Source organism: Hemicordylus capensis, chromosome 7 (assembly GCF_027244095.1).
Source record: "Hemicordylus capensis ecotype Gifberg chromosome 7, rHemCap1.1.pri, whole genome shotgun sequence".
Taxonomy (NCBI): Eukaryota; Metazoa; Chordata; class Lepidosauria; order Squamata; family Cordylidae; genus Hemicordylus; species Hemicordylus capensis.
This window is the reverse complement of record NC_069663.1, coordinates 24,777,101-24,802,650: the sequence shown is the minus strand read 5'-3', so window position 1 is coordinate 24,802,650 and position 25,550 is coordinate 24,777,101. Positions and strand designations below refer to the sequence as shown.

General features: G+C 50.2%; 2 protein-coding genes across 2 annotated transcripts; both read right to left on the bottom strand.

Annotated features, from left to right (window-relative positions):
* Positions 1–555: 555 nt before the first annotated feature.
* On the bottom strand, positions 556–6,938 carry LOC128332588 (apolipoprotein A-I-like). The gene is made up of 4 exons (XM_053267038.1): positions 6,853–6,938; positions 4,275–4,337; positions 3,008–3,128; positions 556–1,276 (listed from the first exon to the last, which is right to left on the bottom strand). The coding sequence occupies exons 2-4, from the start codon at positions 4,315–4,317 to the stop codon at positions 760–762; spliced, it is 681 nt and encodes a 226-aa protein (XP_053123013.1). The 5' UTR covers positions 4,318–4,337; positions 6,853–6,938; the 3' UTR covers positions 556–759.
* A 5,505-nt stretch (positions 6,939–12,443) lies between these two features.
* Positions 12,444–24,944, bottom strand: TOMM40 (translocase of outer mitochondrial membrane 40). The gene is made up of 10 exons (XM_053267034.1): positions 24,628–24,944; positions 23,438–23,651; positions 20,578–20,645; positions 19,459–19,551; positions 19,006–19,107; positions 17,703–17,808; positions 16,780–16,902; positions 15,689–15,765; positions 14,958–15,060; positions 12,444–13,758 (listed from the first exon to the last, which is right to left on the bottom strand). The coding sequence occupies exons 2-10, from the start codon at positions 23,640–23,642 to the stop codon at positions 13,619–13,621; spliced, it is 1,017 nt and encodes a 338-aa protein (XP_053123009.1). The 5' UTR covers positions 23,643–23,651; positions 24,628–24,944; the 3' UTR covers positions 12,444–13,618.
* Between the last annotated feature and the right edge of the window lie 606 nt (positions 24,945–25,550).

Sequence of the window (25,550 nt, the reverse complement as noted above, 5' to 3'; positions counted from 1 at the left end):
ACACATTTATTTTGACCTGCAGCACAGTTCTTATAATGGCCATCCTGGTTGTGGGGGTGGGATACTTAAAGGCCAGAAGCTGAAAGGGCTCTACCGGCCGGGTCCACGTGCCAGTATCTGCTTGTCAGAATCTACCCTTTAGATTAGCGGGATGATACCTTAGAGCAGGGCTGCTCAACTCTGGCCCTCCAGCTGTTTTTGGACTACCATGATTCCCAGCCACAGTGGCCAACACTCAAGGGTTATGGGAGTTGTCGGCCAACATCTGCAGGAGGGTCAAAGTTGAGCATCCTTGCCTTAGAGAAACTGGAGAAGCAGTTATTAATAAATAACTCCTTTTCAGCCATGGTAGCTGGGCGTAACGGGAATTGTAGTCCAACCTCATCTGGGGACCTACATTTTGAGAAGCCCAGAGAAGACCCTGAACCCCACTGGGAGTATTGCAGAACAGAAATCCAGGCACCCTACCCTCACCTCGCTTTTTAATGCTTGCATTCTTTCCCCCCTCACATCTCCAGCCTCCCATCCCAATAAAGGTCACAGTGACAACAAGGATTGTTCCTGGGAGTCCTTTTATTGTCCCACAGAAGGGATGGTTACAGGCACAAGGTGGCGGTGTATAGTCAGGGTGCTGTGTGGTCCCATAGGCCCCTTTAAGCCTCACGGGGGAGGCACCAGCTGGTGGGTTCCCAGTGCTCAGAGAGGAGCCTCCATCCCTCCCACCCGGCCTCCCCCTTCTTGGGTTGCTAGCCTGGATCCTCACTGGAAGCTTTCCAGAGCAGAGGTCCAGAAGTTGTTGAGGCGGTTCTGGAGGTCTTCGGCCAGAGGGATGAGCTTCTGCGGCAGTTGCTCGGCGTAAGGGTAGAGGTTGTCGCGGACTTGGCTGAAGCTGCTTTGCAGCTGCTCCACTCCTTGCTCCAGCTCCTGGAAGTGCTGCAGAACCCTGGCCTTCAGCTGGTCGGCGTAAGGCCCCAGCTCGTTGACGTTTTGCTGCAGCCTCTGCCTCAGCTCCTCGGTGCGGGTGGTCAGGGTCTGCCGGAGGGTCTCCGTGTGCTGCTCCGCTTTGTCCAGGAGATCTTCGGCGTACGGGGCCAGGCCGGCATGCAGGCCCTGCAGCTTCTGCTTCAGGTCCTCTGTGAAGGGCTCCACTCTCTGCTTCAGCTCCTGCAGGTCCGAAACGAACTTCTGCAGCAACTGCTGGGCCGCCGGAGGAAGTTGCTTCTGCAGTTCCGCCTGGTAGCTTTGAGCGCTGCTGATGCCCTCCGTGATATGGGTGCTGTGGAGAAGGAGCAGCAGATTAGCACTAGGCTGGTGGCCCTTCAAGCAACACGTCACGATGAAGAATCACTCTTCAGTTTGCAGGGTTGTTCCCCGCCGTCCAACCCCATTCTTAAGCTCAGGGGGTTCTTAACCTTGGGTCCCCAGTGGTGGCTGGACTACAACTTCCATCATCCCCTGCCACAATGGCCAAAGTCCATTTATCCCCAGATTGCAGATGAGGGACTAGGGCTGAGACCACTTAGTGAATTCATGGCACAAAGTTTGCCACGAACAGGGGCGCTACTGAAATATATTCAAAGTTGTGACAACATTCTGTCATTTATTTACTAAAATATGTATATTCTGCCTTTCCATATACGTCATGTCCCAAGTGGCATACAATATTATGTTCTTATCTATTTTTACAAGTATTCTCCATTGTTCCTTCCTGGAGCCCAAAACATTGTGCATGTTTATGCTCACAACAATCCTGCGAGTTAGGTTAGGCTGAGAGATAAGTGACTGGCCCAGAGTCACCCAGCTAGTCTCATGGCTGAATGGGGATTGGAACTCGGGTCTCCCCAGTCCTAGTCCAGCACTCTAACCACTACACCACGCTGGCTCTCTCCTCATATATAATACAGTCAGTCATCCCTTGCCAACGGCTAGGGTTTCGTTCCGGCAAAACCTCACCATTGGCGAATTTGCAGTTGGTGAGGCATTAAAGTCAATGGGAAACAGGGGGTTAGGGGAACCATGCCCACAAAAAGGCCTAAAAATAAGAGGGAACATATTTTTTAAATTGCTAAAATAAAATCAGAAAAAAATCCTGCAATATTGCCAGGAGTCACCAAGAAGAATGAGCAGATCAAACCTCTGGACATTTTCCGAAACCGCCCCCCCCCCCAAAATAAAAATAAAAATTCAAAGGCATTTTAAATTGCAAGGGTCACCAAAAGGAATGAGCAGATCAAACCTCTGAACACCCACCCCCAATAGCTGAAACACACACACATCACTAAAAAACCTCGCCAACTGTGGATACTTGGGTCACGGTAAGACCTGTTGCAATGTCCTATTTGCATATACTCCAAACCGTGGTCAGCTAAAACAATCTCTTGAACACTGTGTGTGTCACAGTTTTTAGTGCAGAAGGGTCTTAATTATTTTAGGTCAAGTGCTTTGCTTCAAAGAAGAGATGTGTCAGTGTCTGGTTTTGAGCCTCAGGACGCCTTGGCTGGCATGCGCAGCAAATTTCAGGGTTCCACACACCGTTGAGGAGCACCCAAAACTACCCCTGTGAATGAGCAAGTCAAGCCAGGCATTGGTGTGTGTGCTTACGTGTAACTTTGGAGCAGGGTTGGCCAACCTGAGGCTCTCTGTTCTAGGACTACAACTCTCATCAAGCCCTGCTTCAGGAACTGTGAGTGGGGATGATAGGAGTTGTAATCCAAGGACAGCTGGAGTGCCTCCAGTTGGCCAACCCTGCTTTAGCAATAGGATCGACATTGAAAATCGGACGGGGAGGGAGTCCCTCCATCCCATCTCTTAGCAGTGATTCTGTTATCAACAAGGGCAATTTGACTTTCTGGCAGGACAATCCTCCCGGGTCAGCACAACCTGTGATTGGGATTGTGGTGGCAGAGAGATTTTATATATATATATATATATATATATATATATATATATATATATATATATATATTTGTAATGTTGGCAGCTTCCCAAGTCCAGCTTGCTCACATACTTGATTCCCTTGCCCAGTTCTGAATTTCGAATTGACTGGAGATACTCCCGGATGGTGTCCTGGATCTGCTCCAGACGTTGACGTGGCTGAGGCTCGTCATTCATAAAAGAGGCTTGAGTGCCTGTGGAAGGGAAGCAGACCTCGAATAAGACCCTCTCTGATTCAAAAACAAAATCGGGAAAACCTCCCTAGATGTGTCCGTCCAACTGTGACGGCAATATTAAATTTCCCACAGCTGTCTCTTTCTGTATGTAAGCATAGGAAACACAGGAAACTGCCATATACTGAGTCAGACCATTGGTCTATCTAGCTCAGTATTGTCTACACCGACTGGCAGCGGCTTCTCCAAGGTTGCGGGTAGGAATCTCTCTCAGCCCTATCTTGGAGATGCTTCCAGGGAGGGAACTTGGAACCTTTTGATGCTCTTCCGAGAGTGGCTCCATCCCTTGAGGGGAATATCTTGCAGTGCTCACACATCAAGTCTCCCATTCATATGCAACCAGGGCAGACCCTGCTTAGCTATGGGGACAAGTCATGCTTGCTACCACAAGACCAGCTCTCCTCTCCTTTGTAGCATTTGTAGGACTAGTGTGTTCATATTTATTTCATGTCTCGATTGTTCTTCATTTATCTTTTTTTTCTTTCCCCCCCTCTTCTCTCTCTCTTTTTTTAAAGGAATTATTGTACAGAAAATATTTTACCAGAGGCGGGCAACAGGAAATACATTCCAACGGACACAACCATATGTATGTTGCTCATTTATAAACTTCATTGCAATAAAATTTTAACCATTTCACTGCAACAGAACAGCTTCTCTGAGGGAAAGTGAGGAACTTGCCTCTCCACCCCCCCACAATCTTAGTGCAATATTCCTGTCAAATTTTACCACAGAACCTGATAGTCTAGGGCTTGAGGGCGTGACTGGACCAGAGTTTAATCACATAATTTATCCATGTCTGGGTCCCCCGGCCCCACACAAAAAGAGAGAAGTAACAGAGGACATTTTGTAAGCCATTTTCTTTCAGTGTTAGTCTCTGGGGTATACTCATGGGTCAAATGGGCCATAACCCAAAGTTTGGCTTAAAATAAGCCAAATCTGCCAACCCAGATAATTCCTCTCCTGCCAGAATTCATGACAGATAACTTCCTTTCGGATGCTCCCCATTCCCCAGTGGATTGGATTTTATAAGATACAGCGTTCTTATAGCAGGTAGATACCGTGGGGCATGGGGAGGGGGCCAGGCTGGCCTGAGAGACCCTCACTCACCTGTGAAGACGGCCAAGGCTAGGAAGACAGCAGCAAACGCCATGGTGGAAGAGACTCAAGCCACTGAAAAGACAGAAGAATGGGGTATGTCGGTCAGAGAACCAGGACAGCCATTTATGAGAGGGGCAGGATGGGGTGACCGCCCTGACCCTGTTATCCATTAACCCAGGCCTCCAAAGTAATCTGGGACCGTGGGGGGTTCACCGGCTCCTCCTTTCCCTAGCTTGCTATCCTGGTGCCAGAGCGGACACAAAAGGCTCCAACTCCAGAATCCGGTTGGTAACGGAGGGGAGTCGTGCTGTCCAGGGCGCAGGCCCTACATTTAGGATTACACGGTGAAAAGGGCACTGTTGCCGTTTCCTTTTGCTGGGCTCTCCTCCTGTGCCTTGAACAGGCACTTGATAACGACAACAACAACAGTTCTATACCACTTTCCAACAAATGTTTCCAAAGCGGTTTACATAGAGAAACAAATAATAAAGAAGATGGATAATAAAGCTGAATTAGTAAATAAGATACGTAGACACCAGGAGGCAATAATGTTTCTCTCAGTGGAAATCTTTGCCTGCTGATTTCTGAGATCACAGGAGCAGGGAGGGATATAATTTGCTGGTCAGCTGGCAACCTTGATCTTCAGTCTTGTTTACTAGTCATGGTTAATTTCTTTTCTTTTCAAGGAGGTGTGGAGTACTTCAGCCCCGTCTGAAAACTGGTTCTTCTGACCCAGGGGCGTAGCAAGGTTGGAGTGGGCCCAGAGACAAGATTTTAAAATGCAACACCTCTCTCTCTCTCTCTCTCTCTCTCTCTCTCTCTCTCTCTCTCTCTCTCTCTCCCCATCCTAAATTTTTTTTTTTAGGTTTTGTAAATTGTGGACGATGCAAGTCATTGAATAGTACTAGAGAAAGACCTGCTGTTCTAGTAGCTCCAGGTCTTCACACTCACATCAATTTCGGAGGATGAATACAACTGAAGGAAGCCCGGGAGGGTGTGCAGCTGGAGGAGTCAGTCATGTGACTTGCCTGGGGGGGGCAAGGCAGTGGGCCCCCAGACAACTATCTCCCCTTGCCCTATTATAGTTACGCCCCTGTACTGACCTCTCAATCCAGAGATGTGGTAATGTGGCACTGCAGAGGCCCAAAGTTACCTCTCCCCCCACCCCGGCTATTATTTCAAGGCTGAGCCTTCAAAGCATGCTCTGGTTTCTTCTGGGGATGACCTTTGGCTCATCTTCAGCCCTGCTGGGTGCTGATTGCCCTGCAGAGCTGCTGACACACTCTAGATCAGGACAGCCCCATGTTTCAAGGCTGAATCCTGGTCCTGCAGCAGGTATTGAGGCTGGACTCTGGCTCCTCTTAATCACTATCAATAGCTCTCCACGCTCCATCCTTGCCTCTACTTCCATAACTGGCCATTTTCCAATAGTCCTTCCAAAGACTTCCAATACGATTGTTAGAAAATATCTTTTCCTTTCCAGGGCACTGCCAAATCAATAAACTCAACACTTCAATAGAAAGGGCTCTCAGGAGTGGCTTGAAGTTGCTTCCTGATATGCCAATTCCTCTGCCCAGATGTCTCAAGAAAGAAAGAAAGCCCGCATGCCACTAAAAAGAAAAGAAAACACCACACCTTTTAATGGTCCATGGCGTGAACTCAACTTCAGCTGCATAGGCACATAGGAAGCGGCCCTATAGAGTCAGACCCTTGGTCCATCTAGCTCAGTATTGTCTTCACAGACTGGCAGCGGCTTCTCCAAGGTTGCAGGCAGGAGTGTTTCTCTGCCCTACCTGGAGATGCTTCCAGGGCTTGATTTTGGGACCTTCTGCATGCAAAGCAGATGCTCTACCACTGAGCGATGACCTCAGATCCATCATATACCCCAACATCACACCTCAGAAAGAGCATCACACCTTCACCGCCATCCCCAGGTTACAAGATGCACATTAAGGTGCATTAATGCTGAATATAAGAACAGCCCTGCTGGATCAGGCTCAAGCAGGCCCATCTAGTCCAGCATCCTGTTTCACACAGTGGCCCACTAGATGCCACCGGAAGCCTACAGGCAGGAGTTGAGCTTGAGGGAAATCTCCTTCTTCTTCTAGTTTGCCCATGAAGGGCCAAAGCAAATATGAACATTCCCTTAAAATTAAAGGGAATTCACTTTGACTTGAGAAAAAAAAATACATCGATCCAGCTGGGTTACAGGTTATTGACAATACATCCATTGTTAGTTAAGAGACTCATAAATATTTATTCTGTGGGCAAGAACCTATCAAACCATTTAGAAGAAACTGAAAACTTCTGCATTGATTCCATACCAAAATCATACCCTTTTGCATCCATGGCTACAATCTGGAATGTATCCTCCTAGTTTACTTTAATGTGTGCAGGTATGGAATCTTCAGATTATATCATTGGAAACTTGATCTATATAAGCCGTTTCCAGGAATATGCAATATCAGAGAAAGCTGGCATTTTCCTTTACAAAGTAATTTGTGCTTCCATCCAGTGGCTTGATCCCCAGCAAGGGGAGTGACCCCCTCCGCCCCCCCCCCCACACACAACCTGTCGCATGCCTTACCTAGCTCTGCAGGCTGTTGGTTCCTCTTGAGTAGTCTGATTCTCTGCCTACGCTTGTATTTATAGCTGTCTCCGCAGGAGATAAGAGTGGAAGGAATTCCTCTTATCGCAGCCGAAAGCAGAGTTGCGTTAGTGCCACCCCAGTGACAACTCCTGGAGCCAGGGCACTGTCCTAGGGTTACCTCCGGGGCGCTGAGTTGGACAAGGGGGTAGAGGTTGGGAAAGGGAGGCTCGTTGGCTTCCTGATGAACTGGGCAGAAAAGGCACCAGAGTCCTGCTGGTCCTTGTTTGACTGCTGGTCCCCATTTCAACTGGTCTTGACAGGATTTGGATTGCACAGTCGGGAAAGAGCAGGCTAGGCCAGGCTCTTGAGAGTTCCTTTTCTTCCATCATCTATACGTTGTTTCCCACCCCACCCCTTCCAATCCCTATCTTTCTCATGGAGACAATCCAAGGCAGCACACTAGCGGATTTTCCTTTTCTTTATTTTTTATTTAAAAAGGACCTATTTGTTCTTGACAACATTTTGACACAAGGGAAGGAGCAAAACGCTAGGCTTGTTCATGCAATCCAAACTTGGGCAGGAGAAACATCCTGCCTAAGTCTGGGAGCTGTGTGTGCACTCCTGTTTTCTGAACATGTGAGAGGGGGAAACAAGAGGCTGGTGGTGATCATCACTAACTCCTGCTGGTGAGGAGGACTTTTCCTCCCCTCTCACTCAGCAGCTGCCCAAGGCAGACTGTCAAACAGCTTTAACAGCCAGGACATCTCTCCCAATGCCTAGCCTCAGTCTGCTTCCTTGCCATTCTAATCGGTTGGTTCTAGTCCTGCTCTCAGGAGTCACGGAGGTCACCGCTTTCTCCCTCTTCAATGCAACAGCCCTTCAGGTATTTGAAGACGGGACAGCTATCCCATCTCCCCTTCACCCTCTCTTCTCCAGGCCAAAGCATACACAGCTCCTTCAGCCATCTGCAAATGACATGGTTTCCAGTCCCCTCCTCATCTTTGCTGAACTCATTTCTCAGGGCTGTTGTGAGGATTACAAGCCGCTGGAGGGTGATCTACACACCACCCCGAGCTCTTTGAAGAAAGAGTTGTTTAATATATATCTGAATGAAATATTGTGTCCAGAGGAGGAGAAAAATGGGTTTCTAAAAAGTGTAAAATACTTTTGGGCCCTGGATACCCAAGAGACCACCTGCTCCCAAGGGTTGCTGCCCACTTGACAAGGTCATCTGAACAGGCTCTGTTCAGGGTGCCGACAATGAGGGAGGCTCGGCTATCATGCACACAGGACAGGGCCTTCTCTGTTGCTGCCCCCAGACTCTGGAATGTTCTCCCGGTGGCTATTCGCTCCTCTGTCTCCATCACGGTTTTTAGAAAGCATGTGAAAACGTGGCTTTTTACCCAGGCTTTTATGTGATTGTCCCCTCTGCTGCTTCTTTGTATTTTGTATGGTTATTTTATGCATGTATCTTACAATCTTTTTAGTTAGGTCTCTGTTTTTATTTCTTTAGCCTAATATTTTAATGGTGTAATTTTTATAGTCTGGTTTTAATTTTTCTATGTTAACCGCCTTGGGATTGTTTTAATGAAAGGCGGTATACAAATCTAACAATCAATCAAGCAAAGGATTTTGGCTCCCAAGGTGGAAAATCTAAATGCCACTGTTACAAAAGATAAAAGGCAGATGGAACATTTGTTGCCCATTTATGGCACCTAAGACCTGCCGTTTGAGGTAGTCCACCTCACTCCATCTCAGGAGGAGGGGAGGTTTCACTTTATGGACCACTTCATTCTGCTCCTTTGGAAAAGGAGTTTTGTTACTGGATGTGTTTTGGATATTGCTACAGTGCAAAGCCTCAGGTCTAGATTATTTCAAGCACAAGAAGCCAACGTCTCCTCCTCGCAGTCCTGGAGAAGTTCGGTGCAGGAACTGGGGAGGCCCAGGGCATTTGAAACGGCCATAGCTCAGACTCTGTTGAGGAGGATGTTGCGTGTGGGAAAAACACACAGAGTCAGCTTCCAACAATGCAGCTGAACTCTAAAATGTGAAAGTAGCTGACGAGGAAAAGGACCTTTTACCGGGGTGGGTAGCACTCCTGTCAAGTCAGCATGCTTCTGAGGCGATGTACTGGAGACCAGTGGAAGGTCTGCAATTCCTTGATGAATTGCTAAGCAGGACAGAGCTGGGAGAATCCCCCACATAAGCTAATGCAAAGTAGAATTTTCAATCAAGACCAGGAAGGCTCCATACACCACCCCCCTTTTTTGCCACCTCACAACAAGCCCATGTAAATGTCACAGAAGAGCCCTCAATGCATTCTCGGGACTTCATTGGTGCTCTCTCCCCAATATTGCTCTCCCTAAATGACCACCTAATGGTGCAGCGGGGAAGTGACTTGACTAGCAAGCCAGAGGTTGCCGGTTCGAATCCTTGCTGGTATGTTTCTCAGAATTGCCAGATGTACCTGAGAAGCTTGCAAGCAGAGGACTGCTGTTTGTCCTCATTGTCTAGTACCCAGAGGTATACTTCCTTGGTACACAGAGGTTCCATTTTGTTCTCATGACTAATAACAGCCAGTTCACCTCTTCTCTCAATGACTATCCACATTCTAAGGTGCTTGAAGCACCCTTGAGGCCATGCTCAAGTGGCAATGAATTCCATAAGAGGACTCAAGCATATGAGCCAAATTTCACACTACAGAGAAAAGCATTAAATATCTCCCCCATCCCCAGTGCATGCATGCACACAACACCGGAGAGCCCCATAATCTCACTAGCCATTTTGAAAAGGAGTGGGGGAAGTCCTTCACATCTCCGAGTAACATTATCTGCTCCAATTCTGCAGTTGCTCTCCTGAGATTTCTGAGGACCTTGGCTCCCAGTCCCTTGTGCCTGCCATTTTAATCACAGACCAGACCACTCTAATCCCACCTCTCAGCTACTGACACAACCTAGAAATGCTGCTTCTGTGCCATCTAAACACATGATAAATGCATAAATGAATCCACACCCCCAGTGTGTTTTCTTCTTGATTCGTCATTGCGCCGTTTCCTTAGTGGCAACCCTTTCCCTCGACGTTGGCCTCCCGGACTCTGCCCGGGATGGGATATTAGAACTCCACGCTGGCTGGTGATGTGGATAAGAGACTAGGGGAGAGGGAAAGCCCCACAGGCCAAAGCAAAGGGCAAGTTGCTGCAGAGATAGTGTATGGAGGTGGACGTGAGCCAGTGCGAAGGGAGCAAAAGACCTTTCCTTATTCAGGAGGGGCTGACTACAAGGCTCCCTCAGCATGCAAACCTCATGGATGTTGAGGTTGCCTCCTCCCTCTGTGTTTGAGATGAAAAAGGGGATTAACTTCTTTTCCATTTGTGTCCATTAGCAGAACTTCAAAAAGAAACAGCAATGGTTTTCTTTCCTACAGCAAAGATCACAAAAGATCACAAGCAAACAGAAGTGACAGTGCTCAGTTAAAATCAACATCAGTGTACCTTTCAAAACCTAACCCATATCTTTGATTATACTGACGAGTCTCATTTGTTTATGCTCTGAAGCCATTTTGGCTTCAGCATGTTTTCCTAGCAGAGGCTTCCCTGTACTCCCAAATCGGACAGAAAAGTAATGCAAACATGTTTATTTTCTTTAATCACCAATAAGAAATAACTTCTTGGACTTTTAGACAAAGGAATGTCTCTTTTGAGCACTCATGCAAACTTTTTATAAAAGGAAAGTTTTGACTTTGTTATAAAAATTTTCAAAGCTGATCAATTCTGTATTTGGCTTTTTGGCAGAAACGGCAGTATTTTAAGAGCGTGCTGCTCCTTTCAGAATCCAGAGTACCCTCTTTGCCTCAGTATCCATAAAACAGATTTCTGGCAGACCTCTAAAAGGCCTCTGCTGCAAGGAAAGGGTGCAAACCCGTAGCCAGCTGGTGGCATAGCGTGTACCTGCCACACCAAAAAATTCTCTTTCTTCCCCAGCCTCACTGTTTTCACTGAACATTTATAGCCTGCCTGCCCTGACTTCTGCAGTCCCCCCCTCCCAAATTTTGAGGCTGTCTACAGGCCTGAACGGGTGCCAGGCCCTGCGAGACGGGACTAACTAGATGCACCAAGGGTCCAATTCCGTACAAAGCAGCTTCACATGAAATCTGTCTAAAAAGCACCCTCTTCATTTGAGCTCTACTGAGCCGCTAGGAACTGGCAAGATCAGTAACTGAACCTGGCACTTCCCACACGCAAAGCATGTGCTCACTCCCTGAGCTATGCCCCTCGCATCAAAAGGCAGCTAGTTAACTGGGTTGTGGTTTTTTTAATGTAATGTTGGCAACCCAAATCCTTGCAGGATGCACACCCAGGCCTCTATCCTTCTGAACTCCTGCCCCTCGGCTGATGCCGTTCAAGGTACTCTGGCGGCAACCACATTGGCAAACATCACACCCGACAAACATCACACCAGACAGCCTCCATGCATGCACACAGGGTTGGCCACCTCCTGCACTTTCAGCAGCCCACCATTGGCCACTTTGGACCTGGCTGTTGCTTGCACGGGAGACGCCCTTGAGCCTCTGGCCGCCTCTGCTGGGTGAGCGGGAAGCTTAAGTGAATGAGTGAGAAGCAGGAAGCTGTGGCAAGGTTAGTTTAGGATGGGCCGAGTGGTCCAGTCACGGTCTCTTCTAGGAACCTCTGCAGACAGCCGAGAACCTCTGCTAGCTGGGTTGCTCTGGAAGCCCCCACCCCACATCCTACAGTTGGAAGGGCAGTGCCCATGTCCCATGACTGTGCCCCCTACGACTGGAAGCAGCTCCCACAGACGCTCTCAGCTTCCAACCACAAAGCTGGTAAGAGACGGAGGAAGCCTTAAGGGGTGGGTGGGGAAGAGTTGACTGGGGCTCCCCACTGGTCAGTGAGAGACTAGCAGAGTTTAGAGGGTGTGCAGAATTTCAAGGGGGACAAAGGCCCTTGTGGCTGGGGACGATGGGCATTGTAGTCCAACATCTGGCTAGATATAGCTGATCTGGGTAATCTAACAATGCAACCAATACAATAAAGTTGGGGAAGCCACTTTGAGAGACCCGGCTGCACAGAAAATCAGCATCCTCTCCAGTGAGGAACTACTGCTGTGGGCACGGGCATGGCCAAGTCTGATGTATGTCAGATGGTTTCTATTCAGCCCTTCTTCAAAATGAGCCCAGGGCAATCTCCGCCATTCTTCAACCCTGCTTCCTCTCAAGCCTCACAATTTTGCGCGGGAGAATGGGCGGAGAGACAGTGCCAGGGAGGAAAAGCCGCTTTGCTAGGGTGAGGATTTGAACCCAGGTCCCTCCACCCAATTAGAGTCCCCACATTCTACACAGTCACGACACCACACCGGTTCTCACCGACCATGCTAGTGACAGAGATGGGACATCCACTGGGAACTTGCTGGTTCGTGGCTCGATTTTTTAGCCAGCTTTGCTTTCACTGAATGCAGGGGGCATCCTACACTTTAGGGACCACACCCAGCAACCGCAGAAAAGCCTCTGCCCTACACCCCAGCCCGCCCCCTATGCTGTAGGCAAAGATTTTTAAAAGGCAGAAGATCGACAGGAAAGGTGATAGATGGTTGTTTATTGAAAGTGGACATTTCCAACTTCGCAGGGGAGTCAGGGGGCTCTCACCTTGCGTTCCCGCCCCCCTTCTGTAAAAGATCCTTTCATTCCCCATAACTTATAAACATGATTTACACTCAGTCTCTGGTGGTGGGAGGGGAGGAGGGCATGCAGAGATTCCCCCACTTGTCTCCGCAGTGAGTGGTGGGCACACAGGCGGGTGTCTCTCCCAATGGTCCCGTGGAGCTTCTCGGTGCAGCCTCACAGGATGGACGCCCTGACGCCCAGCAAATACAGAAACACAAGACCGTTCCTGCAGAAACTGGCGCCAGGGGCAAGGAGGGTGTAGGGGAACCTGAGGGAAGGCGGCAGGACACCTCAAAACGCAAGACGGCTGGTTTAAAAACAAAGAAGAAGAGAGGGCAGGTCCTGGGAGTTGACTTCCTTGAAATAGAGCAGGAAAGGTAGAAGACATACCAAGGGCAGGAGTTAAGGCCCTGCAGGACAGGACAGTTGCTCAGATACTTGTAAAAAAACCAAAAAAACCACAAAAAACCGTCAGAGCAGCATTTGCCTGCCTGTGGGTGAGAGCAGGATGCCAAGCCCCAAGCCAGGCAAGCAGAGTTTGGCATAGCCCATGCTCCAGAAGGCCGCCTGCCCCACCCTGTCTATTCCAGCCCAAGCCTCATGCTAAGCCCCCAGCACCGGCCCTGGGCCATTCGCCCCTTCCACCACCTCCTGCATTAGGTTAGCAGCCATAGATTCCCTTAGAAAGTAAGTGGGGGGGGGGGAAGCACTCCCCCTCCATCCCCGAAGCAACACCGCCACCTAGCGGCAGCAGGAAGGCAGAGCAGCGGTCCACAGACTGGATGGAGATGGGAAGACGTTCTTTGCCCCAAGCCCATGAGAGACCCCATACAGATACCTGCCTCCGAGTTCCCTGAGAACCAGCTGGCTGCTCCTGGTGGGAGGGAGGAAGACTCTCCCAGTGCCCAACACGTCCTGCCCCCATGCCCCTGCTCTCTGGGCGCCCCCAACACACACACAAACACACACAGAGCCCTCTATGCCCCATGGAGGCTACTGCTGGCCAAACAAGGATGCGGGTGGAGGGTGAAGGGGGCGCGAGCGGCACTGAATCCGTGGGGGCAGAGAGGCGGCAGAGGGGAGCGGTTTAGCCGATGGTAAGGCCAAAGCCACACTGGAATTTGTTCTTGCGGTGGTTGAGGAAGGCGCCCATGGCCAGCGTGAGGGGCAGCGGCAAGAGCTTCTTTTCCAAGGCTGCTCCCACAATCCAGTTGCTGTCGACAGAGCCTGGGATGGGGGGGGGGCAACAAAATATGTATTTGTTTATTTCAGCCCAAGGCCAGCATAAATACAAAAAGAAAAACGAAACAGCAGCAGTAAATACATAAAATACATAAAACATTAAGACCTTCAAATACCGTATACATGGCTAATTTCGTTCAAATAAAACCGGTTAATCTGAAGTGCACACCCCGGCATCTCGTGCCTCAATCACTCTAAACCGAATCTTGCTTGCTATGAAGAGAAGTTTTGCTACCCTCCTGTAAGCATGCTCTGACCTAGCAGTAAGCAGGAAAAGGGCCTTATCCCCATCAGAAGGGCAATTAGAAGTGTAAGGAGTTAGTAGTGGGGAGAAGAGAAGCTTTCCCCTTAATTCAGTATGAAATCTGCACTTCAGCATCAGATGTTCCGTAGTCTCTACTTCACCATTCTGGCAGGGGCATAATCTTTGGTCGTAGGGCACCTTCCCAAAACGTCCTTCCAATACCGCCGAGGAAACAACAATCAGAATAGGGTGTGTGCATCGTGGGGATACATATACGTGCAGCTTCTGTGCTGCCCAGGAAACAGCCGATCTGCAGAGCGGGAAGCCAGCTGCAAGGTTTTCTAGTCCCAATAACTGGGCTTTTCTCAGAGATGGGAGGGCCCTTTAAGAGGAAGTGAGCCCTCTCTTAAGGGCTCTGGGGGAAGAAAAGCACTGGGGAGAGTGGCACTTCCCAGCATGCTGTGCACATCTCCCAAGATGGCGCCAGGGCTCACGAGGGCGGTTTCCCTTGAAGGGGCTCCCCTGGAGCTTGGCAAAGTTCAGCACAACGTGGCGAAAATGGTTGTCTCCGCATGGAGCCAGGGGGACTAGGCAGGAGGAGTCCACTTTGGCCAACGCTTCGCACACTTCACTCCAACAAACCATTAGTCAGGGAGCCGCCCAGTGTTTGTCGATGGGCCCGCCACTGGCCCCCAGGCGTGACAAATGGCCATGCAACCTGTCTGAAAAGCTCCAGAGCCCCTGCAGTGCATGTGGGAGGCTGTTCCACAGCTCTCGCAGCTAGGAAATTCTTCTCAGCGTCCCGTCTGAATCGGCTCCCTTGGAATTTCAACCCACCAGTTCTAGTCTTGCCCTACAGTTTATACACCCCGCCCCACAATCCGGATTCAACTCTTACTCCAGTTTCCCCCACCCCTAAACTGAGGAGAGTACTTTATACCTTTGAAGAGCAGGTTAGCCTTGGGAAGGTCCAGCTGGTACCCAAACGTTACGCTTGTATCCTGCATACGAGTGCTGGCTTCAAATTCCACCCCCACCTGGAGCTGCGAAACCAAAAGGAAGGGGGGAGAAGAGTGAGTTGGAGGTTCCAAGAAGCTATGAGCCCCACTGCAAATCACTCCCTGTCACTTAGGATTTCAACTTCCACCCTAATCATCATCATCTCAGCCCTCCAGAAAGCCCAGGATTCTCGTTTATTAACAACTGTATCCTGCCTTCCTTTCCATGGTAGAACTCGAAGCAGTGTTGGTGAAGTCCCTAAGTGGTCTCCCATCCAGGCCCTGGCCAGACCCAGATCTGCTTAGCTTCACCCAAGGCTGCTACCTCACAAGCCTTCAGGCCACACCTGGGAGGTATCATTGTAAATTAAAAGGAGCCTTCAGTGTGCTGTGTCTCAAGCATCAAAGCTCTCCCTAGCAGGAAGGCTTTGGTTTTAAGCGAAAAATGATTGGTTCAGGCACCAACAAATAATTCTTATGACTTGGATGAATGCTAGAAGATATCGCCCAGAACCAACTTTTATGCTGTGTCAGGGGAAGGGGAAGGTGTTAGGGGAAGGGATGTGTGTGCGTGCAGCAAGCACGCGCACACACACACACCCACACACACACCCACAGGCTACTTATCTTATTCTTGCCCAACAAGCAACCTAATCTCAGAAAGAATACCTACCTGATCGCTGGCTTTGTGGTAATACGTAGCGTGTGCTCCTGCCTGTCCTACTGTCAGGGTCCCGATCCAGTTAGGTGCTGTGGGAAGTGGGGGGGGGGGGGAGAAAAGGAGAATCTCTCGTGTTCTCAAGAGCCCTGAACCTTATTTTAAAGGGGAACCTGCTTAACACTTATTAGCCAAGTTAGGTAAATGTGGCTTCTTCAAGTCACCGCAGTATCTCTCCGAATACCATCTATTTGGGGGGGGGGTGTGGGTGGGGCGTGCGGAATAGAGGAAAAGAGCATCTGCTTTCCTGGTCTACCCAGAAAACAATTCCAGGGATGCCCCCCAGGACGGGCATTCCAGGGGCAGGACTTCACAGATGCAAAAACCCAGCCTCAGGCCTGGGCCTGAATATCCAGGCAGGTTTGCCTAGGAGACAGCACTCGAGATACCCCCATGCCAAGCCACTGAGGGCGTGAAAGGCGAGAAGGCAGGACTTTGGATTGTGCTGCCTGCCATGGAGGGGAAAGCAGAGTTGCTGTGATGAAGGAGTCCCGGGGAATTCAGTGGGATTTGCTTCTGAGTAAACATGCAGAGGCTCAGGCTGCAGCTAGTGGTCAGCCCTCACTAGAGCGTGTCAAATTAGCCACATTTCAAGCAAAATAAGCAGAGAACTTGAAGAACAGTGGCTTTCTGGATGCTCCTCTTCAATCCGCACGGTGGCAGACGGATTTCATACCCAGCTACCCACACATGGATAAGGAGAGGAGAGCTGGGCTGGGGGTAGCAAGCATGACTTAACCCCTTAGCTAAGCCGGGTCCACCCCGGTTGCATTTGAATGGGAGACTAGAAGTGTGAGTACTGTAAGATATTCCCCTTCTTAGGGGATGGAGCCGCTCCGGGAAGAGCAGAAGGTTCCAAGTTCTCTCCCTGGCAGCATCTCCAAGATAGGGCTGGGAGAGATTCCTGCCCGCAACCTTGGAGAAGCCACTGCCAGTCTGTGAAGTCAATCCTGAGCTAGCTAGACCAATGGTCTGACTCAGCATATAGCGGCTTCCTATGTTCCTAGGCACAAAGAGCTCTTCATTCTGGTCGATCTCCTCCGTACCTGTGTATTTCCCAGCCAGCGACATGACTGTCCCCTCCTCTCCAGGGCGCCGATGGTATACCAGCTCCCCACCCAGCGCCAAGCATGGCGTGATGCTCTGGAGATAATGTGCCACCAGGATCCCTGCAGGGGAGAGAGAGAGTGAGAGTGAGGGGGGGCGGGGGGGCAGGGCACTGCAGATGGAACACAGATCCAACTGGATCGCAAGAGGCACTCGAAGGGCACAGGACCCAGATGAGAGACCAATCCAGACAGTGAGAGGAGAGGTTGGGAACCCTTATCTTAAAGCAAAGGAAAATGGAGATTCTTGCTCCGTGCAGGTGACCATTTATTTATTTATTGTTAAATTTATATATTGCCTTTCATTAAAGCAATCCGAAGGCGGTTGACAGCAAAAAAATCTAAACACAAGATGGTAAAAAAGACACAATTAAAATATTAAGTGGGGGAAAAAATATTAAACAAATCTGATTTAAAAATTTAAAACAAAAGCATAAAAGCAATACAGACTATAAAGAGCAGCAGCAGAGAATCAAATAGATGCCTGGGCAAAAAAGCCAAGATTTTACACTTTTTCTAAAAGCTGTGATGGAGACCGAGGAGTGAATGGCCACCAGAAGAGCATTCTAGAGTCTGGGGGCAGCCACAGAGAAGGCCCTGCCCCGCGTGCACGACAACCGAGCCTCCCTCATTGTCGGCACCCGGAGCAGAGCCCCCTCCGATAGCCTCGACAAGCGGGCAGCAACCCTTGGGAGCAGGCGGTCCCTCGGGTACCCGGGGCCCAAACCAAATGAGTGGCAATTTACTGAATTAGTCACTGATCAGCAACTTGCTAAGTGTCCCAAGACAGAGATACACTGGAAGGATTTTAGTCAGCAGGAAGAGGGGGAGGGACATTTTCACGGAGGAAGGAGTTTTCTCACCTGAACCCACTAAAACGTCAGGGTTCCCCAGTGTGACGGCAGCAGTGAAGTCTGCGCCCCGGTATTCACTATCCACCTGCCAATTCACAAACTTGGACTGTTGCGTCTGAAATTCAAGGGTGGGGGAAGAGAAGAGAAATATATATATTTTTCTACCTTGTTTGGGGAGTAACTTAACAGCAGAACTGCCCGCTATCCAACATTAACTACTCGACTGTAGAGATACATTCAGCAGAAAACCAGGAGTGAATTGTCAGTGCAAACGCAGCTAGTCTACATTCAGAGATCTTGGGGATGCACCCTTGGATGAAGACACAGGCATCCCATTTATGGAGGCAAAGGAGAGAAATGGACAGACTGGATCTAAATGAAGATGCTGTCTGGAGCCCCCAGGCCAAATCTGTCCCTGACTTCCATGCTGCCAGTCCAGAATCAAGAGCAATATATGGAAGGAGAGGAGAGCTGGTCTGGTGGTAGCAACCATGACTTGTCCCCTTAGCTAAGCAAGCTCCGCCCGGGTTGCACATGAATCGGAGACTTGATGTGTGAGCACTGGAAGAGATTCCCCTTAGGGGATGGAGCCACTCTGGGAAGAGCATCTGAATGCAGAAGGTTCCAAGTTCCCTCCCTGGCATATCCAAGACAGGGCTGAGAGAGATTCCTGCCTGCAACCTTGGAGCAGCTGTTGCCAGTCTGTGAAGACAGTACTGAGCTCGATGGACCAGTGGTCTGACTCAGTATATGGCAGCTTCCTATGTTCCTATGGAGCAGAAACTGAGGAACAGGGAGGCAGAGAAACTCAGGTCCAGCAAATAAAGAGTCATGGAGTTACCTGCCCACACTCTGAGTCATGTTTGGTCTTTAAAGTAGGGGATTCCCAACCTTGGCCAAAGCCACTGTGGCTGAGGATGAGAAGAGTTCTAGTCTATCATCTTCTGGGGACCCAAAGGTAGGAACTCTTATCTTAAAACAAAGCAAAATGGAGATTCTTGCTCCGTGCAGGTGACCAAATGAGTGGTGATTTACTGAATTAGTGTTCTAAGACAGAGCACCTGCTTTGCAAGCAGTAGGTCCCAGGTTCAATCCTCAACATCTCCAGCCAGATGTGTGGAAAGAGCCATCTGGAACCCTGGACAACCACTGCCAGTAAGTAATATGGACAGTACTGGCTTAGAGGGACCAATAGGCTGGCTTGGAATAAGGCAGTCTCATAAGTTCACATAGCAAAAGCTCTAGATCTCTGGAAGAGAAGGCAGCAGCTTAACCCATGGATAGAGGAGACTCCAGCCGACACAAGTTGTACCTGGAAGGCCACCTTGGAGCGAACTTTGTTTGTGAGCTGGTGAATGATCTGTGCATTGAGGCTGCCACTGTTATCCATGTCACCCACCAGCACAGGGAAGGCCTGAAAGAGAAGCAAAGGGACACAGGTGGGATTTACAAACGCATGAGAAATTAACCTGGTGCCCAAATGAATGAAGACCAAGCAAATCTCTAGCAAGGCTTTCCCACAGTTTTATTGCCACCACTGAAAAGGCCCCGCTGTGAATAATCACCCTCATGTGGTTACCAGAGTGGGGGCTTTTCAGTGGTGGCATTTCTGAAGGTTCTTGATGATGACCTCAGTAAACAGGCAGGCTCATACAGTAGGAGGCAGTCCTAACACAGATGGGTGTGGATGCCAGTTGAGATTACCCACACATGCCAAGCTGTCCCATTGATAATAACATTCCCATCAGGCTGAACACATACTTACCTCCGTGGGGCTAAGTTGCTTTGTCCCGACGTAGGTCACCCCAAAGTGGTAATTGGAGTCACCAACTGTGCTGAGAGCTACCGTGTGATTGACCTGAGGAAGAGAAATGTATGAAAGAGCAGCAAGGATCACAAACTTATGGAACGTAGCATTAAGACCCGGCTTCTAAAGATACACTCACCTGGCTACCTGTGGCTCATAAGGAGCACCTGGAGGGGTGAGTATGCAATGAAGCTACGCTTTTGTAAGTGACAGCTCCCCCCGCCTCCCACTTTCAGGCTGATGCGCAACCTGTGACTCCACTCTGAGTGAATGGCCAGAACAAACAGAAAAGAAAAAAATTATGTTTTGGCCCTAAAGGCAGCAGAATGCTGAAACACACCAAGCAATTGCATTTTACAATATAGCTTTCCACTTCCAGCACCTTTTTGAGACTTCAACTCCCGCCGCCACCCAATCTCATGCTCTTTCCTACTTGTCTGAAGGAATAACACCTCCTTCCTCCAGTACCTGCATCAGGGGTACAACTGCCAGACAAGCTTGTGCCCTAGCACCATTCTTTTACGAAGTTAGGCACTGAGAACCTCTGCGAGAGGCTATGATGCTTTGACAGTCCAGGAAGGAGCTTGGCAGAAGTCTTGGATGCTTCCTCCTCCCTTTGTGCACTGCAATTCCCTCCCTGGCTTGAGGCAAAGCATAGTTTGCCACCACACCCAAACCCAGCACATCAGGACCCTAAGCCACAGTTTGATCCTGGTTTGCAGACATGCTATGCTTTGCACATAGCGCTAGAGTCTTTCCATATTCAGATGCCATGGCAAAGTACGGTTTGCTGCAAATCGAAATAAACATGTGCCTAGAGGAAGGAGCTGAAGGTTTGTGGTGATTCACATACAATAGCAAGCCATGGTTCACCCTTACATCTAAATGCAATCAGTGCCTGACATCCTGGCTAAGGAAGTCCTATTAAGGTTAAAGTTTGGCATGCCTAACTTGTTTTTTTAGTTTCATTGGAACTTCCTTGAATAGATGGTAGTCAGGATGTCAGCCAGTCTCTCTCAGATGTTCCAAGAGGGACCCTCTCAAGAGGGCCGGTACATTTGAAGCAGTTCCTCTTACTTGGAAGTGGTTGCTGAGACCTTTGTTCACTGTCAACTTCACACCCTCCATCTGGATGGGAAATAATTCTGGAAGAGCAAGAAAAGAAGGGGGGATGAAAACACAAGTGTCTGCTGCTGGTTCTCCAGATCTGTCCTGATTCAATAGGAGGGCTGTTGGGACCTCCCCAAGAATGGAGTTCTTGGCTGTTCTACAAAAATGGAGACTGAAGCAGAAGTCTCAGTGGAGCCTGACCTCCTGTCCCCAGGCAAGCCGACAATACACTTCAGTCCAGGGCTTTTTTGTGGCCCTTTCTTGGCTCAACAGCTTCTCTTCCCCTCCTTTTTTCTCTGCTTATACAAGATCAGTTGAATGACTGTTCCACATCAAAGGCACATTTAAAACTCTACTACAAGTATGAGATCTGCTAGTCATTTGCTTATGGTGCTCAGGAATGCAACAGTTCAAACTGGTGGACAGCTTTCATAAGAACATTATAGAACATAAGAACAGGTCTGCTAGATCAGGCCCAAGACCCATCTAGTCCAGCATTCTCTTTCACACAGTGGCCTACCAGATGCCTATGGGGAGCCCACAGGTAAGAGGGCAGGGCATGCCCTCTCTTCTTCTGTTGCTCCCCTGCAACTGGTATTGAGAGGCATCTGGCTTCTGAGGCTGGAAGTGGCCTACAGCCACCATTGCTAGACCTGTTCTCCATGAATTTGTCTACGCTCCTTTTAAAGCCATCCAAGCTGGTGGGAATTCCATAGGTTAATTATGCGCTGCGTAAAAAGTACTTCCTCTTGTAGGTCTTAAATTTCCTGACCTACAGTTTCATGTCTGAAGGAATAACACCTCCTTCCTCCAGTACCGGCATCAAGGGTACAACTTCCAGACAAGCTTGTGCCCTAGTACCATTCTTCCCAGTTCTACAATATCCTCCTTAAGATACGGTGACCAAAACTGTATGCATACTCAGTACTGCAGATGTAGCCACACCATAGATTTGTACAAGGACATACAGCTTGTACTGCTGTATAGCATAGTTCTTTCCAATTTTATTTTATTTTTTTGGGGGGGGAACCTTGCAGTAAATACTTTTACATTTATATAGTACTCTGAGTGGTCAAAATACTTTTATATAGTACTCTGAGTGGTCAAAATACTTTACACATATTACTGGTTTATTTTAAGCATGCAAAACCTGCTTTTCAATTGAAAGGTTTCTAAGGCAAGGAAAACCAATCTAAAAGGAAAACCAATCCATATTAATAAAAATGCATAAAAACCATCAAATGCCCCAATGCATCTTATAGGAGCAGTCATTGTGCTGGCAGACACACCTAGCTGAGTCTGGTTTTATTATTGTGAACTACTTTGAGAACCAAAAGCAATATACAAATATTGCAAAACTAAAGAGCAAGAGAGCAAAAAGAGTACAATGAAAAACAGGTGGATCTAACACAGAAAGCAACTTCAAACATTCTCAACCATTCTTCCTTCCTGAAAGTCAGTATTATTACTACAGTTTGCGGAGAGGGAGTTGAAGCGGAAGTCACGGTGAGTTCATGGTCAAGGTACAGTCTGAACGCGAGAGTTGGGTACATTTCGCTTGGAGAAGAAAAGACAGAGGGGAGTTCTTAAAGGTAAAGTTGTGCCATCGAGTCGATGTCGACTCCTGGCAACCAGAAAGCTGTGTGGCTTTCTTTGGTAGAATACAGGAGGGGTTTATCATAAAATATCTGAAAGGCTGCTGCTTTGGAGGAGGAACAGCGGACTTGTCTGTCACTCCTGAGGGCACAACTAAAACCAATGGGTTGGAGATTCAGGCTAGAGATTAGGAGGAATTTCCTCACGGTAATTGCTGTCTGACAGTGGAACAGTCTGCCTCCCACCTGGGTGGGCTCTCCTTTGCTGAAGGTTTTCCAAATTGGGGGTGGGTGTTAGGGATGTGCACGGAATCGTGGCAGGGCAGTTCGAAGGCGGCGGGGATCTCCCTTTAAGAGCGGGGGGAGGGTGCACTTATCCCTCCTGCCTCTTCCCCCCTGCCGGTGTCAGTTTTTTAAAAAGCCCATCGGGGCAGCAGCATACCTCCCTGCTGCCCCGTTGCAGGAAATGCATGCTTCTACATCATCTTCGACAGCATCCACACTGTCCCCAACAGGACTTATTTGTACCGTGCAGGTCCCTGCTGGGCGGCCTTCTGTCAGGGATCCTGCAGTTGCACTGTCCAGAGGAAGTTCAATTTTCACCTCCAAGGACCCTTCCAACTTTAAGAAGGATTCCATGACTTGTCAGCTCACTCTCTTAGCACTACACATAAAAGCAACGGCAGGACTGGGAAGAAACAGATTTGGGCTGCTACTCACTTGCCCTCCTTCCTGCTTCTTAAGCCTTTGGTGTGTATTGCTACCACATGTCATACTGCAAGTGGGACATTTTAGATTTGTGTTTTAAAAACACCACCACAATACTGGGATTTTCAGTTTGGAGGGCAGTTTACCCTCAAGGCATGCTCTCACTCCAATGCTTTTAGTACATGGTCTGAAGGCATATGATACAGGTACCTTGAGACTGTAGCTAAGCAGGTCTGTATGTGATCAGTGTGTGGATGGGAGACCACCTAATAGCCCCGATGGACGCCATTTTAAGTCCCAGGGAAGAAAGGTGGAGGCCATATGCAGAATAAAAAACATACAACTCAAGAAGCCCAGTCTCTGTGCATAGTCCAGACAGCAGAAGTATGATCAAACATGCATTTTACACAGATCTCTACACAGGATAGATGGCATAAGCTTGCCCTTTTTCAGCTTCATTGCAAAAAAGACCTCATGTGGCAGATGCCCCCACTCCTTACCAGGTGAAGGGGAAGTTTTTTTACCTTTGCATTTGCGATGACACTCCTCAAAGGTGCCTGGGTTGGGAAGCTGGTCACACTTGTCTTCTGTGGCGCGATCTTGTGATGGGGGGACCAGCCCACTGACAGGGGGCATGGCAAAGCCAGGTGGTACCGACACTAAACCAGAGCCTGGCCCTGGAATTGCAGGAGGGGGCGCCGGGGAACTGGCAGCCAGGACGTTGCCCATGGTGAGGAACTGGAAAGAAGAAGGGGAGCCCATCAAATGCCATGGGGCAGGATTGCCCAGGGAAACCTCATCCGTACAGCAGGGACAGTTGCCGACAGCAATGCACAAAGCTCTCCGGCTCAATCCTCCACAGTCTCTGTTTAACACATCTCAAGTTAGAGGAGGGGTGTGTGTGTGCAACCAATGCAAAGAACAGGCTGCTGCTGTACAGAGGAAGCCGTTCCGACAGGTGTTTGGATTCCTGCTCACGCTCCGCTGGCCAACGCTTTTGCTTCTGCGCAGCCACAGAAGGAGCCACAGAAGGAGTCCTGCTTGCCCTCTGCTTCTGGCCACCTCAGGAAGGGCAGCTTTGGGGCAGGGGCCCTGGAGAGGCTGCTGCTAGTTAGAGCAGCCTCCTCTGGCCAGCGGCTACTTTTGCAGCAGCAGAGCTCCTCGGGGCAGGGAGCAGAGTGGAGAGTGGGCCAGGCCCCCAGCCCCATGGCAGCCGAGGTCCCATTTACAGGAACCACTGCTGCTCCTCCCTCCTCCTCCTCCTCCTCCACGCCCCTCCTTGCCTTCGGGCTGGGCAGGCTGGCCAGAGGGCTGGCAGGGGCTTCCTGGTGCAGCCGCGAGGCGGGCCGAAGGCCTGGCTCCCTGCGAGGCCGCCTGGGGATGATCCTAGCTCGCTGGGGGAGGCTGGGCAAGGGCCAGGGGCTGAGCACCTGCAGTCCTGGGCTTGCAGAGGCGGGCGGGCAACCAGGTTGAGGCAGCTGCTCCCGGCCAGTCAGGCCTGAAGGGGTGCCTTGCGGGGCCCGGCCCTCCACCACCACCTGCCCAGGGCTGCTCCCTCCCACCGGCCGCGGGGTCCCTTTGGGCCCCCGCTCCTCTCCCACCCGGGCCCCCCATGCGCATCCGTGCCGCGCGTCACCCGCCCCTCCGGCGGGGACCGTGGGTTGCCAGCCTGCCCGCGCCGGGCGCGCCTCCCCGCTCTCCCTTCGAAACTCACGCGGCGGCAGCAGGAGCAGCAGCAGCGAGGGCTGGAGCCGGGAGACACCCGAACCCGCCTGTCCGTAGGCCCCGCCCCTCGCAGCCGCCATTGGCCAGAGCGGCCTCCAGCACCTCCCCCACTTCGCCTTGCCGCGACGCGACTGGCGGGCGTCCCGTCAGGCCGCGCCCCTTCCCCGAGATCATGGTCCCCTCACGGGATACAGGGCCGGCCGTGTCCCACCGCTTCCTCTCCCAAGGAGGGCTGCTATTGGCCAGCCGCACGCCGGGAGCGCCACTCGGGCCAGCCACCCTGATTGGACGCGGCTATGCAATGAATTGGGGGTTTTCTCCGCCCGGCACCCTCCCTCCCCTCTTCTTCATCGGCTGTTTTTCAGAAGGGGGCTCAGAAGAGGGCCTCACGCTGCCTGCTCATTGGCTAGTTCCTCAACGAAGAGGAGGAGCTTGTCTGCGCACTCAGCAAGGTCAGTTGCGAAGAACAGGCGCAAGGTCAGGTGCCCGTCCCGAAGTGCACCGCGGAGACCATAGACTCCCGGAGCCAGAGCAGCTCTCCCGAAACCCTAGAGAGGAAACAAGATAAGCGAGGGCCCGGGGTCATCTTTGCGGGAACATCAGTTCCGGCTCCTCCTCCTCCCGCGCGCCCTGTGTTTCCATAGAAACCCACGTGGGAGGTTTCTGGGCTCCCCCCCCCTTCCAAGTCCAGTGATGAAGTCGTGGCGCTCAGAGCGTTAAGCAGCCAGAATCAGAGTCTCAGGGCTCCCCTGCAGCAAGACACGAGCCCCTTTTCACCCCACAGAGAAATGGGTTTCCAGGCTCTCGGTGCAGGGGGGAAACCAGTTGCGAGGGTGCCCTGCCTGCCTCAGACACGGTGCCAACAATTACTACCGACTGCAGAGACTGCCCTGGATAGGCTCAAGGGATGCA

What these genes read in the sequence shown, in the direction of transcription:
- LOC128332588 (XM_053267038.1), bottom strand. Translation starts at nt 4,317, where the DNA reads ATGGCGTTTGCTGCTGTCTTCCTAGCCTTGGCCGTCTTCACAG. An exon ending in AGCCTTGGCCGTCTTCACAG is followed by an intron (nt 3,129 to 4,274) that starts GTGAGTGAGGGT and finishes TCCCTTCCACAG; the next exon opens with GCACTCAAGCCTCTTTTATG. An exon ending in GAACTGGGCAAGGGAATCAA is followed by an intron (nt 1,277 to 3,007) that starts GTATGTGAGCAA and finishes CCTTCTCCACAG; the next exon opens with CACCCATATCACGGAGGGCA.
- TOMM40 (XM_053267034.1), bottom strand. Translation starts at nt 23,642, where the DNA reads ATGGGCAACGTCCTGGCTGCCAGTTCCCCGGCGCCCCCTCCTGCAATT. An exon ending in GCTCCAAGGTGGCCTTCCAG is followed by an intron (nt 17,809 to 19,005) that starts GTACAACTTGTG and finishes CTTGAATTTCAG; the next exon opens with ACGCAACAGTCCAAGTTTGT. An exon ending in TGACGTTTTAGTGGGTTCAG is followed by an intron (nt 16,903 to 17,702) that starts GTGAGAAAACTC and finishes TCTCCCCTGCAG; the next exon opens with GGATCCTGGTGGCACATTAT.